Source organism: Sus scrofa, chromosome 9 (assembly GCF_000003025.6).
Source record: "Sus scrofa isolate TJ Tabasco breed Duroc chromosome 9, Sscrofa11.1, whole genome shotgun sequence".
Taxonomy (NCBI): domain Eukaryota; kingdom Metazoa; phylum Chordata; class Mammalia; order Artiodactyla; family Suidae; genus Sus; species Sus scrofa.
The window spans coordinates 2,055,291-2,071,255 of NC_010451.4; the positions used below are offsets into that span (position 1 = coordinate 2,055,291).

Consider the following 15,965-nt stretch of genomic DNA (forward strand, 5'->3'; position numbering starts at 1 on the left):
GGCTTGATTCCTGCCTTTGGGAACTAACACAGCGAGGAGCTCCCCCCGCCGCACAAAGCCGCCCACAATACTCAACTGCACGTCTACCAGGGAACGCACGTCTTCAGGACTGAAGCTCTACCCTTGATTCCTTGTGCCTCAAGAGTTTTGGAGTCTCCTGGCTTCAAAGTAAGAGAGGCACCAAAGGCTTAGTCCCTCATGTTACCAGCTCCAGGGGATTTAGCTTCCAAGTGATCAGTCCAATCCAGCTCCAGAAGATCTGGGCCTGATCCTGTCAGCATCCACACTGGCTTTGAAAGTGGCTTTGCTTTATTAGTGACAGGAGCATACAGCGTACCTCCCCCGCAAGACTCCCAGCTGACAGGGTCCCTTGGTCAGCCAGTGCACAGAGGCGGGTACCGGGTAATCCATGACATGTAAGTGCATCTATTCGCAGCCCCCAAGAACCCAGGCCAGAGTTACACTGTGCCCCAGTTACTTCTGCTTTGTTTCAGGAGCAGGAGATCTGCCCGGAGAAAACCCTCTGGTCTTCTCCCCGACCGAAGGCAGTTCCGGAGTCGGCAGGAACAGAATAGGCTGCTTCCCGCCCAAAGAGGACCCACCTGTAATATGAGGGACTCCTTGTCTCCCTCTAGACGCGCCAAGCGCTCCTGGTACGTCTCATTACTGGCAGCCCCGTGGTGATTGACCTGGGACGAAAGCAAAAAGAAAAGCACACTTAAAAGGCTGCACAAGCATCTGCCCAACTTCCAAGTGTGCCATCTAAGAGGACAGTTGCGCTGATTATCTGTGCAAAACCACCTAAAGGGAAACCATGGGATTTCAAAACGGCTACAAGGAGGACCAGATCAGATGCCACTGAGAGGTGCGCCACGCAAGTTGGCAAAACCATCCCTCGATGACCTCACCTTTGGCTAGAAAGGCCTCAGCGGAGCTCTAGCCCCGGCGGTGCCTGGCGAGACTGGACGTGTCGGGTCTGGCTTAGCTGGAGGCACAGCTTCCAGGGGCACCGACAGCAATGAACGCCGACTCTCTGAGGAGGCCGGGGAGCTGGTGCCACTCACCGAGCTGCTAAGAGGGAACAACGCCCGCACGGATCTCATGTCCTGACTCCCAGGCCAGGCTGGTCCCCAGAGCCGAGGCACACCTCACGGCACGGCAGCCCGTCCTGAACATCTCAGGGGGCCGGAGGATGAGGGGCGCCAACTGCCAGCCCATCACCTACTCACACGTCCCTTCCAGAAGTGGCCAAGCCCACCCCTCAGTTAGGGCTCTGGCAGCCAGGGCGGCACGTGGAGCTCCTGCAGTGCCAGGGCTGAGAGGAGCAAGCTCAGACGGCACTTCCGAGAAAAACCCTAAAGACAGACAGAGGCATCTCAAGGGCTAAGCAGAGGGAACACACAGGAAATAAAAAGTCGTCGGAAACCGTGGAAAACAGAGGGAAGGGAGAAGCGCGGATCCGGCAGGGGAGGGGCAAACCTGACACAACGCCCCGAGTCGGAGGCGCTGCGGTCACCGTCCGGGGTGTCTGCCCTGCTTGTAGGCGCGGAGGAGGGAGGCAGCTGTTCATGGAACTGAGCTGGCCCGGCACCACCAACACTCCCTCCCTCCACGATGCATTTAGGGCCGAAACCAGAGGCCCTCCATAGGCTGTCCGGGGGTTCGGCTCTCTGAAAAAGCAGACGGCGTGGCCAGATGGGGAAATGACACGACCATCTGGGCTAGTCCCGGGGAGTCTGTGCTCCAGTGCTCCTGACTGTGCAAAGAAGGGAGCCAGAGAGGAAGCCAAGCACAGGGGCCCAGAGGCACCCCCTACTTTGAGCCCATCCCCCCCTTCCAATATTAAGAACGGGCTCCCCACCCCTCTTCACTGAGAAAGGACACCCCCCTTTCTTCCCTGGCCCCATCCCTCCCCCAGTGCACTGCCTAGGTGAGGCCAGGTGGCAGAGCCAGGCTCAGTTCTAAACGAGAAGCAAGGACGGAGAATTGCGCATTCAAGTCCTGGAGCGTCACTTGTGACAGAAGCACTGGCTATTTGCTGGAGGTGCAGACGGGAGGATGAGCCCAGGGGCCATGTCCCAGGGCGGCTGTGCCAGGCACAGGCTAGACGGACCGGGCACCCCTACCAGGCCACTGCCTTTTCCTCCAGCCCCTCTCCAGCCTGCATCTTGTTCACTGCTATGGAAGCTCTTTCAGAGCCTTAGACAAAGGGCCTTAACAATCACTAATGGCTTCTCTGTGTTGGTGGCAGTTTATTACTGTTCCATTAATCAATATTCCACTCATCACATGGTCAAACACCGACTAGCATCCAAAGACAGAATCATAACCTCCATTTTTTCTGAACCTAACAAGAAAAGAGGGAAGTAATTCTTCACAGCAGGTCAATAGCTTCTCTGTCCAAGAGCTCACATGACGGCGATTTTCAGCGAACGGAAGCGAAGCTGTGCCTGCCCAACCCCAGGGCCAACGTCAGCAGGTGTGTGAGGCCATGTAGCACCCACCGGCAGCGGCCACTCCCCCAGCAGGAGGTGAAGGGCGGTTCCTGCCACGAGACCCCAGCCAGCCACACGCCAACAAATGGAGCTCGGTGTGTCCATACGATCAGAGACCCACCCACGTGGGAGGCAGCTTGTTGACAAAAAAAGTTAAGGACCTAAGCTGACACTGCACGTCCAGTTAGTACATAAAAGGCATGTCCCTGAGCCTGCAACACATGCCAGAGAAAGAGAATCTGAATCCACTGCAGCAGCCAGGGGAGAAGGGGAAGCACAACTGAGGGCCGAGACGCACAGATCCGTCTGTTCAGGCCAAGCAGACTGTCCGGGAGGAGCACGGCTCTTCCTAAGAAAGGAGAAACTTGCTTGTTTTTGCAGAGACTCGGCGTCAGGTGATAAACTCTCCCGATGATATGACAGCGTCATAGGAAACAGGAGAACGCACTGCTTTCCTGTGCTGCCCTCGAAATAGGTCAAAGGTTAGTGGATAACATGGGCCAAAGGCCAAAGCAGGTCTATGGAGACCAACCAAGTGGTCCACGCACCTTGCTCTAGGCCCGTGCGGTCTTGTCAGGAGCGCTCAGTACCCGCCCAGCCCTAGGGAAAGCACATCCCGTCTATTAATTCCTTTAAGCCTGCCCACCACCTCGCTGGAGGGGTACTGTTTTTATTCCCATTCTACACCTAAAGAAACTGAGGCACAAACAGATGATCTGCCCCAGATGCTGTGTATTCACGAGTAAGCTCTCTGTGGTCACGGCTGAATGAAGAGATGGCATGAACTTTGTTTGACGCAATGGGATTATACGACAACTCAAAACCAGGTTTGAAAGTGCTGTCTGAACCTCAATGTCCATGAACTGAGGAGTGGACAGAGAGACCACGGCTCGCCCATCTCTTTCTCATGGATCAGCTAAACCATTTCAACACAAGGTAGATACTCACGGACCATCGTGGAAATACAGACACACTGGAGAGGAAAGGTGGCAAGAGCCTAAGCATCATATGATGTGTCTGTCACTAGAAAACCACCCTCTACAGGCACTGAAATCTGTGACAATAAAGCGATGGAAGGTCTGGAGGGGACAGAACCACCCTCTGTGTGGCTCCCTTCTGGGGAAGGGGCTGGCCTTTGAAAAAGTGGGGGTTGGGAGGTTTTTACTTTCACCATAACATTTGCGCCTCCTGCCACAATGTCTCTACTTTAGTAGTCACTTTAAAACCCGAGGCATGGTTGGAGGGCCTAGAACAACAGTCCTCGGTGCTTCTTCCCTCCCCCGAGACTTGAAGACTTGAGACGCATCCCCTGGCAGCAGTCACAGAGACCCGGGTAGCAGCGCTGCTCAGGCAGAAAGGCCCCCCTTCACCCGGTCACCATTCTAGAGGAACAGGGCAGCTTCCTCGCACAGCATCTACCCAAACCAGTGCTGTTCTCGAGCGAACTTCTGAAGGGTATTGAATGGCAGAGAGTGGAAGAGAATGTCCCAGACATTTGCCGTATTGCTAGCCCTTGCCTGTGGTGACATAGAGTCTTGTGTTTTCACCACCTGCCTAAGACGCCCATCCCTCAAGAAAAAGGCACTCAAACCTCAGCTGGACTCAGACCATGATAAAGCATCCCCTCTCTCCTTGAAGAAGAACGTGGAAGGCATCGGAGAACAGGGCGGGAAAAAATGGTGTCGGAATCACCTTGTTGAATGCCAAGTTCACCAGCCAAAGCGAGGTTTTGAGTTCGAGTGAATAAAAACGTTCTGTACTATCATTCCAGCCATTGGCCAAGAGGTTCGATCACTTTTTGGTGCCACTCTTGATTGATAAAATGACTGCATCATCGGGGCATAAAATGCCAGGTTGTTACGAAAATGTCATTCCAATTATGCCAAAACATGTTGCAAAAGACAGAGTTGGGACACAGCTCCATTTTGACCTCCTTTGAGAAGAGCCTTTGTCGGGAGGCACACCTGCTTCCTTAACTCTGACAGTGGGGGTTGCAGTAGAAGGCTTGGATCAACACTGAGACCATCTCAACTGAGGAATCCCAGGTTCTGGAGTCTCTCCAAGGCCTCACGCATGTTTTCTCCTAGGTCAATCATTGTTGGAGAGGTTGACTAGCTCTCTGTGCACGAAGTCAGACTGAGAGACCCAGGCTGGCTGGCGTTCCAGAGAAGAAAGTCCTACAGAATTCTGCAGGATGCTACATGTTAGGTTTCTGGCATAGGACAGCAAGTGCATTTAAAGAAGAATTCTAATATCCTGTTCTACCCTACATGCTCATCCCATTGACGAATATAAATTTAAGAAGAGATTATTTTCCGGAGCTACTGTGGGCTCAGCAGTTTAAAGATCCTGCATTGTCGCTGCAGTGGCTCAGGTCACTGCTGTGGCACAGGTTCGATACTTGGCCCAGGAATTTTTGTGGGTCATGGGTGCTGCCGAGGAAAAAACCAAAAAAAACAAACAAAAAAAAGAAGGTCCTTTTTACTCAGCTAATGATGTTAGCCCCTGGGCTGGACCTGCACCATGGACTTCTGATGTGGCAAGATGTGCTATCCATATATCCATATATCTGATCAAATTTTCTCCTCTTCTGCTTTGATGGTTATTTCTACAAATGTGACAGAGGGAAAATGAATCTTCTCTCCAAACCTTCTGTGGTTAAAGGTGTTCCTGAAACTGTAATTCAGCTTAGCTACCTGATACAATATTGTGTGGGACCAAGAGATATTGGAAAGGCAAGCCATCTGTACACTCAACGGAGGTGAGACGGCCAAGAGAAAGGGACGTTTCCTTGTCCTCTTGCATCTCTTACTGAGGCATGCCGGAGACAAAGTATCTCTCTTGTATCACAGAACTGAATCAGCATGGGGAGTTCCTGTGTGTATATTGTCAATAACTCAGAGTTTAGCCAAGACTATTGACGTCAAGACACCTTGGCTTCCATCGAAGCTTTGCTCTCAAGCCCAGAAATAAACCCACATGCCTATGGCCAATTAATCTTCAACAAAGGAGGCAAGAATATACAATGGCGAAAAGACAGCCTCTTTAGCAAGTGGTGTTGGGAAAACTGGGCAGCTGCGTGTGAATCAACAAAGGTAGAAGACACCCCCTCACACCAGGTGCAAAAATCACCTCGAGACGGCTTCAAGACGTAAACCTAAGATGTGGAACCACGGAGCACCTGGAGGAGAAAGGAGGCAAAGCAGTCTGACATAAATTGGACCAACGTCTTCAAGAGAAAGAACAGCAAAAACAATCAAGCTTATAAGCTTTTTCACAGCAAAGGAAACCAGACACAAAACAAAAAAGCAACATTTGCAAACATGACCGACAAGGCTTAATTTCCAAAATAAACATATAGCTCTTACAGCTCCGTAGCCAAAAGAAAAAACGACTCAATCAAAAAATGCGCAGAAGACCTGAACAGATATTTTTCCAAAGACGACACACAGCTGGACAACAGGCACCTGAAAAGATGCTCAACATTGCTACTTATTAGAGAAATGCAAATAAAAACTATAAAAGTCTATAAATACCCAATGCTGGCGAAGATGTGGAGAAAAGGGAGCCTCCTACACTGCTGGTGTGAATGTAAACTGGTGCAGCCACTATGGAAAACAGCACAGAGGTTCCTCAAAAAACTAAAAAGAGTTGCCATGTGGGAGTTCCTGCTGTGGAACACAACAGACACAAACCGGACTAGGATCCATGAGGATGCAGGCTCCAACCCTGGCTTCGCTCCGAGGGTTAAGGATCCAGTGTTGCCGTGAGCTGTGGTGTAGGTCGCAGACACGGCCTGGATGCTGCGTTGCTGTGGCTGGGGTGTAGGCCAGCGGCTGAAGCTCCGATTTGACCCCTGGCCTGGGAACCTCCTAAAAAGCAAAGAGTTTCCATATGGTCCAGCAATCCCATTCCTGGACGTTTATCCAGACAAAACTCTAATCCTAAAAGATACATGTACCCCTATGTTCACAGCAGCACTATGTACAGTCGCCAAGACATGGAAACAATGTAAACGCCAACTGACAGATGAATGGACAAAGAAGATGCGGTACATGCGTGGGTGTAAACACACACACAGAGGGTAATATCACCCAGCCATAAAAAAGAGAATGACATGATGCCATTTGCAGCAACAAGGATGGGCCTAGAGCGTATTAGACTAAGCGAAGTGAGTCAGAAAGAGAAAGACAAATGCCATTATGATATGACTTATACACAGAACCTAAGATACTATACAAATGAGAGTTATCTGCAAAATGGAACACAGACTCATACAGAGAACAGATCTGTGTTTCCAAGGGGGAGGGTGGGGAGTTTGGGACTAGCAGACTTGAACTGTTCAGTACAGCGTGGACCAACAACCACGTCCCGCTATGTAGTACATGGAACTGTACTCAATACCCTGAAGTAACCTATAATGGCAAAGAATACGCACACACACACACACACCTGAATCACTCTGTTCTTCACCAGAGACTAACACAACATTGTAAATCAACTACACTTCAATTAAAACAAACAAACAAAAAAAAGCCTTGGGAGTTCCCATTGTGGCTCAGTGGTAACAAACCCAACTAGTACCCATGAGGATACGGGTTTGATTCCTGGCCTCGCTCAGTGGGTTAAGGATCTGGCATTGCTGTGAGCTGTGGTGTAGGTCACAGATGAGACTTGGATCCCAGGTTACTGTGGTTGTGGTGTGGGCGAGCAGCTGCAGCTCTGATTCAACTCCTAGCCTGGGAACTTCCATATGGCGTGGGTGCGGCCCTAAAAAGACAAATACACACACACCCACGAAGAAATAAAAAAGAAGCTGAAGTAGGGCTAAAGGATGTAAGGATGGATGAGAAATGAAAAATGTAGGGCAATAAGGACATAAAGACACCTGACAACCGTTGAAGAAGCTAGACTGAAAGAATGCCACGTCCTATGCGACTGCACAAATGCCCGATCTGAGAGCCACAGCTCCTCCGTGCCCATCCCGCACCCGGCAGACTTCGAGGCAGAGCAGAGGATCCCCGGGGGCTTTGCTGGGCAACTTCCATTCTTATGAACAAAATTCCTGCAGCCTCCTCCTCCACAAGGCCGGACTGTCCCTGCAGAACAACAGCAGGGGCGATGCGGGGGCAGGGCTGCACTAAAGATGCACCATAGGTCCCCCCATCTCATCTCAAGCTTCCCATCCTTCATTTTTGTGGTGGTTGTTTTTCTTTTTCTTTTCCTGGCCGCATTCACAGCACGTGGAAGCCCCTAAGCCAGGGATTGACCCTGCACCATAGCAGTGACAATGCCGGATCCTTGACTCACTGTGTCACAAGAGAACTCCAGGATTTTTTCTTTTTTTTGGCCGTACCCACCACATGCAGGAGTTCCCGGGTCAGGTATTTAACCCACACTAGAGCAGAGACAATGTTGGATCCTTAACCCACTGAGCCACCAGGGAACTCCTCCCATCCTTTAAACAGAGAAACACCATACCTCACAGAGCAACGCAAAGGGTTAGGTCATTAAACACAAAGACACACGTGGGGGAATAACTGTGCAGAACGCTTTTTAGAGCAGGGTGCTCTAACACTTCCTCTGCGTAGTATAAACAGACTTTTGAAAGATCGTGGAAATATGGAAGTCCCATAAATGGCTGTGACGGAGCTCAACACTGAAGCAGTCAGTCAGCTCGCCCCTTGCACCAACAGGTTGGAGGAACTCACTCTTTCTGTGCACAAACAAAAACAGGTGCCATTCTGGATCCCGATGCCTATGAAGCTATCTCTCTAGATCTCAACAAACCACCCAAGGGAACAATTACCAAAAGAAAAACAGTGCGCAAGAGACAACACAGAACCTGCTGTCAGCTAAGAGCCCTGGAGCCGTGCCTCGGGCACAGCCGGCTGAGAACCTGCTCGCTTTTCCATCGTCCCTGAAGAGATGCCCGCGTTTGGAGTCCTATCTATGGGGCAACCGAGCATCCTACGAGCATCCTACCACCACGCTCTGAGTACCAGGCGTGACACCCAAGTTTCTAATGAGCACAGGGAGAGTTTCAATAGCTAACAATGACCAACCGTCAACACTCCAATTTGTATTTTTGCTCCCGTCTGAAAGGTCACATTGAGGTTAAACATAAGCCTCCTAGCAAAGCCCCCTCCCCTGCCCAGGCAGCCTCCTCGGAGCCACCCCCTCTGACGTCAGTGGTCAGGCTCCCCCCTGGCCTGGCCCCTCCAATGCAGCTTGGGCGAGGGAGGGCCACCGTTAGGTCTCTCTCCGCAGGGCCCAGGAGGGGGCGTGCTCGATGCCACGGCTGGGGGCCCTGCTGAATCCCCGGGAGTCTGACTCCTTCACAGCCTGGCTGCCCTCTGCCAGGGGGGCATGCCCTCCATGCATGTTCTGCCACTCTCTTGGGGATGCTTGGTGAGGGCAACCCTGCAGCATTCGCTGACAGCCTGCTGGGTCCCAGGAGACCTCTAGTCAGCACAGCCCTTCGCTGCACCCAAGGAAAAAGCCGGTTCCGAAGAGTCAGGTGGGGTGGAAAGCTGGCATGGGGTGTCCTCTGGTTTGCAGGCACGGAGGGCGGGGAAGCCTATGGCATCAGCCTCTCGGGGAGACGCTCCAGCCATCGCGGGGTGACTCGGACCAGCAGCTGCCTCCCAGAGCCCCTGGCCTGGGCTCCTCGAAAAGACATCTGGCCCTCTTCTTCTAACACCAAGGTCTAGAGTCTTCTAGTAAAGGGCCACAGTAACTGCAGGATGGCTAATGAGCTATGGATTCCCGTTCTTTCAGGATCCTGGCCCCAGCATGTATACACTGTCCCAACGGGTCAGGTCACGTTAAATCACAGCATGGCCCCTGGCCTGGAAACACACTGCGATTTTGAACACAACACACTCGATAAACCGTGGGTAAGTCTTTAGCTACCAAACAGGTAGGTGACGTCCGTTTTCGGCCAACTCCAAAAAAGAAAACGTGTAATTTACCCACTGCCTGGTCAAGGGGATCTTTTCAAATCGAGAAAAACCAATCTCAAGAGCGCCTCGGCTGGCAGGCACAGGGGAGACGTCGGAGTTACCGAGGCTGCACTTCAAGCTCAGGACCAGGCCTCCCACACCGAACTTTAGCAACTGGTAAAACGGAGACCTTAAATGTAAGGAGACCAGGAGTGCCCGTCGTGGCGCAGCAGAAACGAATCCCACTAGGAACCATGAGGTTGTGGGTTCGATCCCTAGCCACGTTCAGTGGGTTAAGGATCCGGCGTTGCCGTGAGCTGTGGAGTAGGTCGCAGCCGAGGCTCGGATCTGGCGTTGCTGTGGCTGTGGTGTAGGCCGGCAGCTACAGCTCCAATTAGACCCCGAGCCTGGGAACCTCCATGTGCCGCGGGTGTGGACCTAAAAAAAGACAAAAGAAAAAAAAAATGAGTCCAAAAAAATTAAAAATAAAAACGAATAGATGGTAGAAGCTACAATTCCTATTACATGGCTCAGATTACCCATCACCAAGGGAACCAAGCAGAACGAGTGCAGGCAGGTGCTTGTAGAAAAGAAAACCGCTCCTAGATTTTTTTTTCTTATTTAAGGACTTTCAGGGCTTTCTGGCAGTTATTACAAAACCACTTTTCCGAGGCAAGGAATAGCCAAGCAATCCGCTATTCTTTGGCACAGAGTTAGAGAGGTTTCTTCGAAATGCAGTGTGAGTGGACTACAATCAGGTCCTTAGCTCCCAGGAATCCAACGAGAGACCCTGTCCTGACCTTGACCTCCTTATGCCCCCACCGCTGAGCTGCAATTATACATCAGGGGAGACTACATGTGGCTGGGCGGGTGTCACCATCAAATGATCTACGGTTAGGGAAGAGCAAAGCAAATTCACGACTAGCTAGTTAAATGGCTGGGTCAACTAGTGCTCACGTAAACATGCTTCACTCATCGATCTACTCCATGACTCCAGCATTCCTCAACACCTGTCAGGTGCCACCTTCTGTTCCAGGCAGCCCCTGCCTTCAAAAAGCTCAGAGTCCAAACCTGCTAGGTCCTGCCCTGGAGTCGGATGTAAGCCGGCAGCAGGGCCATGGGGAAGGGATGGATGGAGTTTACCTACAAGGGAGAAAGAGGCTTTAAGGTGGGGGGTCCCGCTTGAATAACTGAGTCCTGAAAGCTCTGAAGGAATCCCCCCTGGAGAACAGAGAACGGTATCTTGGAAAAGAGTCTTCACAATACAGACAGGCTCTCTGCGAAGCCATGACAACCGCCACCCTTCAGACGCTCTGCTTTCCCAGAACTGACACAGAAGAACCAAGGACAGCTTGAAGGCAGTCTAGCGATAAGCCTTCCAGCCAAGGGTTGGTGAGATGCCCGTGAAAGCTCCTAACTGATCATCCTGGGAAACAGGGGTGAGAGAAATGCATTTGATTCACCAAGATCTTGTTCCAAAATTATAGCCTTGCCTAAGTTTAGTCCCTACCAAATTCTCTTCTTCAGGTGGCTGAATGCGTAAGGCATGTGCAGCACTGGGCTGCAGGCGAAGCAGTATAGATCAACATGCTGGCATCTTCTAAAGGGATGACGTCAAAGCCAGGAGGGGAGTAAGAACAGGAGGCCCTTTGAGCGGTGTTCCTTCCTCCTCTTGACAACTCCAAGAGACACACTGACGCATGACCACCAAAACACCTGCTGGAGACAGAGGGGTGGCATCAGGGGCGGGGTTGGCGATGGAGGGGCACTGTGACTCTTGCGCTCACCTGGAGGCACTAGAAGTCAATTGCCCGGTGCCCAGACCTTCCATCTGAAGAGCCGACCATCAAATAGGCAGGAGAGAGAGATCTACAGGTGGACAAGGTGGGACTCGGTGAGGGGCAAAGTGAGGAGCTGCTCCTTTGGTCACGAGAAGCCCATTAACCCTGCACGATTCCCCAGTGGGAACGAATTCCAGGGGAGATGGATGCGCCACGTTGCTGCAGAACTAGAGGCAAAGGAACATTATAGAGTGAGGGAATCAAGATGGCAAAATAGAAGGCTACTGAGCGCACCTTTCTCTCCAAATACATCAAAAGTGCATCTCCCTGTGGAACGATTCTCGCAGAATATACACTACTGAACGCTGGAAAAATATATCAAACACCCACGAGTGCGAGAAAGATCTCCACATAACCAACTAGCACAAAAGGTGGGGGGGAGAAGAAATCAGGACAGGCCTGCGCCCCGGGAAGGAGCTGTGAAAGAGGAAAGCTTCCTGCACCCTGAGAAGCCCCTTCACCAGCAGGGAGATGAGCCAGGACATACAGGGAGCTTCCTGGCTTGGAGGAGAGCCCAGCGGCTGGTTGGCAGGAGGCGGAACAGAGAAATGGGCACAGGGGCGTCATGCTACCTTGCCGCCATCCGCAGTCTGAGAGGTGCACCTGCTGGTACGTGCCAGGGCTGGGTGCTCCAGAGGACAGACCCGAGGAGAGGACGGGGCTTAACTGCAGAGAGATGGCCTGAAAGAGCTGGAGCGCCGTACAGGCCGCAACCAGGTGTGTACTTGGACGAAGCCCAGGCCTGCCACAGAAACAAAGCACCGTGGCTAAGGGGCACGAGATGGGAGGGGCAGGGACCTCCACGGCAGCCTCACTTTGGCATGCTCAGAGACAGGTGCCACTGTGGAAACCCCATCCTTAACGGGCACATGTGTGAAGGGAGGGGCGAGGCCTGCCACAACAGCCACTTTCTCGGTGCCACTCTAGCAACTCTGGGAGCAGGACGATGGGTGCTGCCATGGCTGGGATGGATCTGACCTTAGCAACTGTGGGCTTTGTGGGCGCATGCACACTACACAGGGCCAGGGTCTGGCCTGCTTCCACAGGTCCCACAGCAAGTCCAGGTGTGTGATTACTGTGGTCCTGGTACCTGACGTCAGCAGACTGGTGCATGTGGCGGCTCTGTGAACACAGGAACAGCAGGGCCGCCCACCCGAACTCCCACAGTGGAGGCAGGGCCGAGGGCAGTGCCAACACCAGTGTCCTTTGTGAGCACACACAGGCAACACCACAGACGCACCACCCAAAGCTCCTCCTGGAATTGGGAGTGGCTCCTTTCCCAGTAGAAATGCTCCAGTCCCACGTACCTCACACTGCCTCTCAGAAACTGATCTGGGGGCTTCTGCTCCAACAATTAGGGAACAGACCATGTCCCTGACATGGCAGTGACAACTAAGGAGCAAAGAGGGGGCCCTGCCCAACATCCGATGCAGGCTCTGGTCACACCACCAGTATCAGCCCCAATCAAGGGGACAACAGCCAGCATAACCAAGTGAAGAGGGGGCAAGCATCCATACTAAAAACAGCTTTCACACCAAAAATATTAAACCCACACAGACTAAACAGGGAGGCTCCCACATAAAAAACAGCCCTCCAAGACCACAGCAGACACCTGTTTTCCCTACACACAGAGTGAGAGAAATCAGGAAAATGAAGAAGCTGAGGAACCACCCGCAATTAAAACATCAAGAGAATTCCCCTTAAAGAACAAACAATGAAACAAACCCCTTCAGTCTAAAAAACACCAAGTTCAAAAAGGAGATAATGAAAACACTGAAGGAATTAAGAAGGGGCCATTAACAGAACTGCAGATTACTGTAAAAAAGGAACTAGAAACTAGAGAGAAGAACCAAGAAAAATAAGAAAACTCATTTGTTGAGTCAAAAGCTGAGCTAAAGGCAATGAGTATCAGAATTAATAATGCAGCACAAAATAGACAGAATAATGGAAATCACTCGATCAAAACAGCAGACAGAAAGCCAAATTGAAAAAAAAAAAAAAAAAAAAGAAAGCAATGTAAGAGACCTATAGGATAGTATAAAGCATGCCAATCTATAGGATGCCAATCTATGCATAACAGGGATCTCAGAGGGAGAAGAGAAAGGGGATTGAAAATATATTTGAAGAAATTATGGTTGAAAACTTCCCAAACCTACAGAAGGGGAAAGATAGCCAGGTACAGGAAGCACAGAACGTCCCAAACCTGAAAAACCTAAACAGACCTACACCAAAACATTAAAATCAAAATGGCAAAAGTTAAAGAGAGGATTCTAAAAGCAGCAAGAGAAAAACAAAGAGAGTTAATTCCAAGGGGACCCCCCATAAGGTTATTGATTTCTCTAAGGAAAAAAGTTGCAGGCAAGTGGCAAGATATATTCAAAGTCCTAAAAGGGAAAAAATCTGCCATCTAGGATATTCTATCTGGCAAGATTATTATTTAGAATAGGAGAGAGAATTTCTCAGACAAGCAAAAACTGAAAGAATACCAGATTACTCAACCTATCCTAGAGGAAATACTGAAAGGTCTTCTCTAAATAAAAAAGCAGAATCTATAGAGAAGAGAAAATTACATTTGGAAAGTAAATCACTTAATTAAGCCAGTGCACTGATTAAAAACAAATTTTTAAAAAATTCTGTGCAAGCAAAGATAACCACATGAACAGCAAAAGGATGAACAGGAAGATGGAAAAGAAGACATCAATCGTAAAATATGAGGGAGAAGAGTAGGAAATGTACATTTTTTCCCATAGTGTGTTTGACCCTATATGACTACTAATCTAAAGCAAGTAGATATAGGAAGAGGTTGACATACTTGTAAAAGAGGGTGACCAAAAATCAAAAACATATGACAGATTCACAAACACCAAAAATAAGAGAAAACAGCGTAATACAAAATTATCAGAGCTCCTCAGTGGCAAAATGGGATTGGCAGCATCTTGGGAGCGCTGGGACACAGGTTCGATCCCTGGCCCAGCACAGTGGGTTAAGCATTCATTGTTGCAGCAGCTGTGGCTTAGTTCAAGGCTTGGCTCAGGAGCTGGCCCACGAGCTCCATATGCCTTGGGGCAGCCAAAGTGGGGGAAAAAAGGAAAAACAAAATTATCAAACCACAAAAGGAAAAAGGATAGAGAAGAAATACAAAAGTCACTGGAAAAACAAAATTTTAAATGGCAGTAAGTAAATACATATCAATAATTACCTTAAATGTAAATGGACTTAATTAAATGCTCCAATCAAAAGAAAGAGTGGCAGATTGGATAAAAAAAAAAACAAAACAAGAGCCCACAAGAAACCCATGCTGACTGCAAGAAACCTACTTTAGGGCAAAGGACATACAGAGATTGAAAATAAGGTGATAGAAAAAGCAACCAAAAAAAAAAAAAAAAAAAGAGAAAGAGAGATATCATACAAATAGAAATAAGAAAGAGAGGATTACAATATTCATATCAGAAATAGACTTTAGGAATTCCCATCATGGCTCAGCAGAAACAAATCAGACTAGTATCCATGAGGACGCGGGTTTGAATCCTGGCCATACTCAAGTGGGTTGAGGATCTGGCATGGTCATAAGCTGTGGTGTAGGTCACAGACCTAGCTTGGATGTGGTGTTGCTGGGGCTTAGGCTAGTGGCTACAGCTCCGATTCGACCCCTAGCCTGGGAATGTCCATATGCCACAGGTGCAGTCCTAAAAAGCAAAAAAAAGAAAAAGAAAAAAATAGACTTTAAGGAATTGGCTCAGCTGTAACAAACCTGAGTAGTTTCCTTGAGGACACAGGTTTGATCCCTGGCCTTAATCGGTGTGTTAAGGATCCAGCGTTGCTGTGAACTGTGGTGTAGGCCTGCAGCTATAGCTCCAATTTGACTCCTAGCCTGGGAACTTCCATATGCCACAGACATGGACCTAAAAAAACAAAACAAACAAAAAAGAACTAGACTTTAAAACAAAGGCCATAAAGAAAAGAAGGACACTGCATATTGACAAAAAGATCAATACAAGAAAAGGATATCACACTTGTCAACATATATGCACCCAATATAGGAGCATCCAAATGCATAAAGCAAATACTGACAAAGGGAGAAACTGACAGGAGTATAACGGCAGTAGGAGACTTTAATACCCCACTGACATCAATGGACAGATCTTTGAGACAGAAAATCAGCAAAGCAGCAGAAACCCTAAATGATACAATAGAACCTTTAGACATAATATTTTTCAAGATTTTACACTCCACAAAAGCAGACCACCCATTCTTATCAAGTGCACATGGAATAGTCTCTGGATTGACCACCTACTAGGGTATAAAATGAGCTTCAACAAATTCAAGAGTATAAAAATTACATCAAGCACCTTTTCTGACCACAATAGCATGAAACTAGAAATCACAGAAAAAGAAACAAGAAAAAAAAAAAAAAAAATTACATGGAGACAAAACAACATGATACTAAAAAACCAATGAGATCAAAGAAGAAATTTTAAAATGCCTGAGACAAATGACCATGAAAATATAATCATACAAAATCTATGGGATTCAGCAAAAGCAGTTCTTAGAGGGAAGTTCATAGCTATACAGGCCTACTTCCAGAAACAAACAAAATAAAACAACCTAACAACCACCAAAAGAATTAAAAAAGAACAAACAAATCCTAAAAGCAGCAGAAGGAAGGAAATAAAGATCAGAGGGAA

At 49.2% G+C, this 15,965-nt stretch overlaps 1 protein-coding gene across 20 annotated transcripts in view; it reads right to left on the minus strand.

Annotated features, from left to right (window-relative positions):
• The window catches only part of PPFIBP2 (PPFIA binding protein 2), a 156,712-nt gene that overhangs the window by 70,574 nt on the left and 70,173 nt on the right, over positions 1–15,965 (minus strand). For all 20 annotated transcript variants that reach the window (XM_021062284.1, XM_021062282.1, XM_021062283.1 and 17 more), the window contains one exon: positions 603–689. In XM_021062284.1, coding sequence (XP_020917943.1) covers positions 603–689 — 87 coding nt within the window. The remainder of the gene's footprint in view (positions 1–602; positions 690–15,965) is intronic.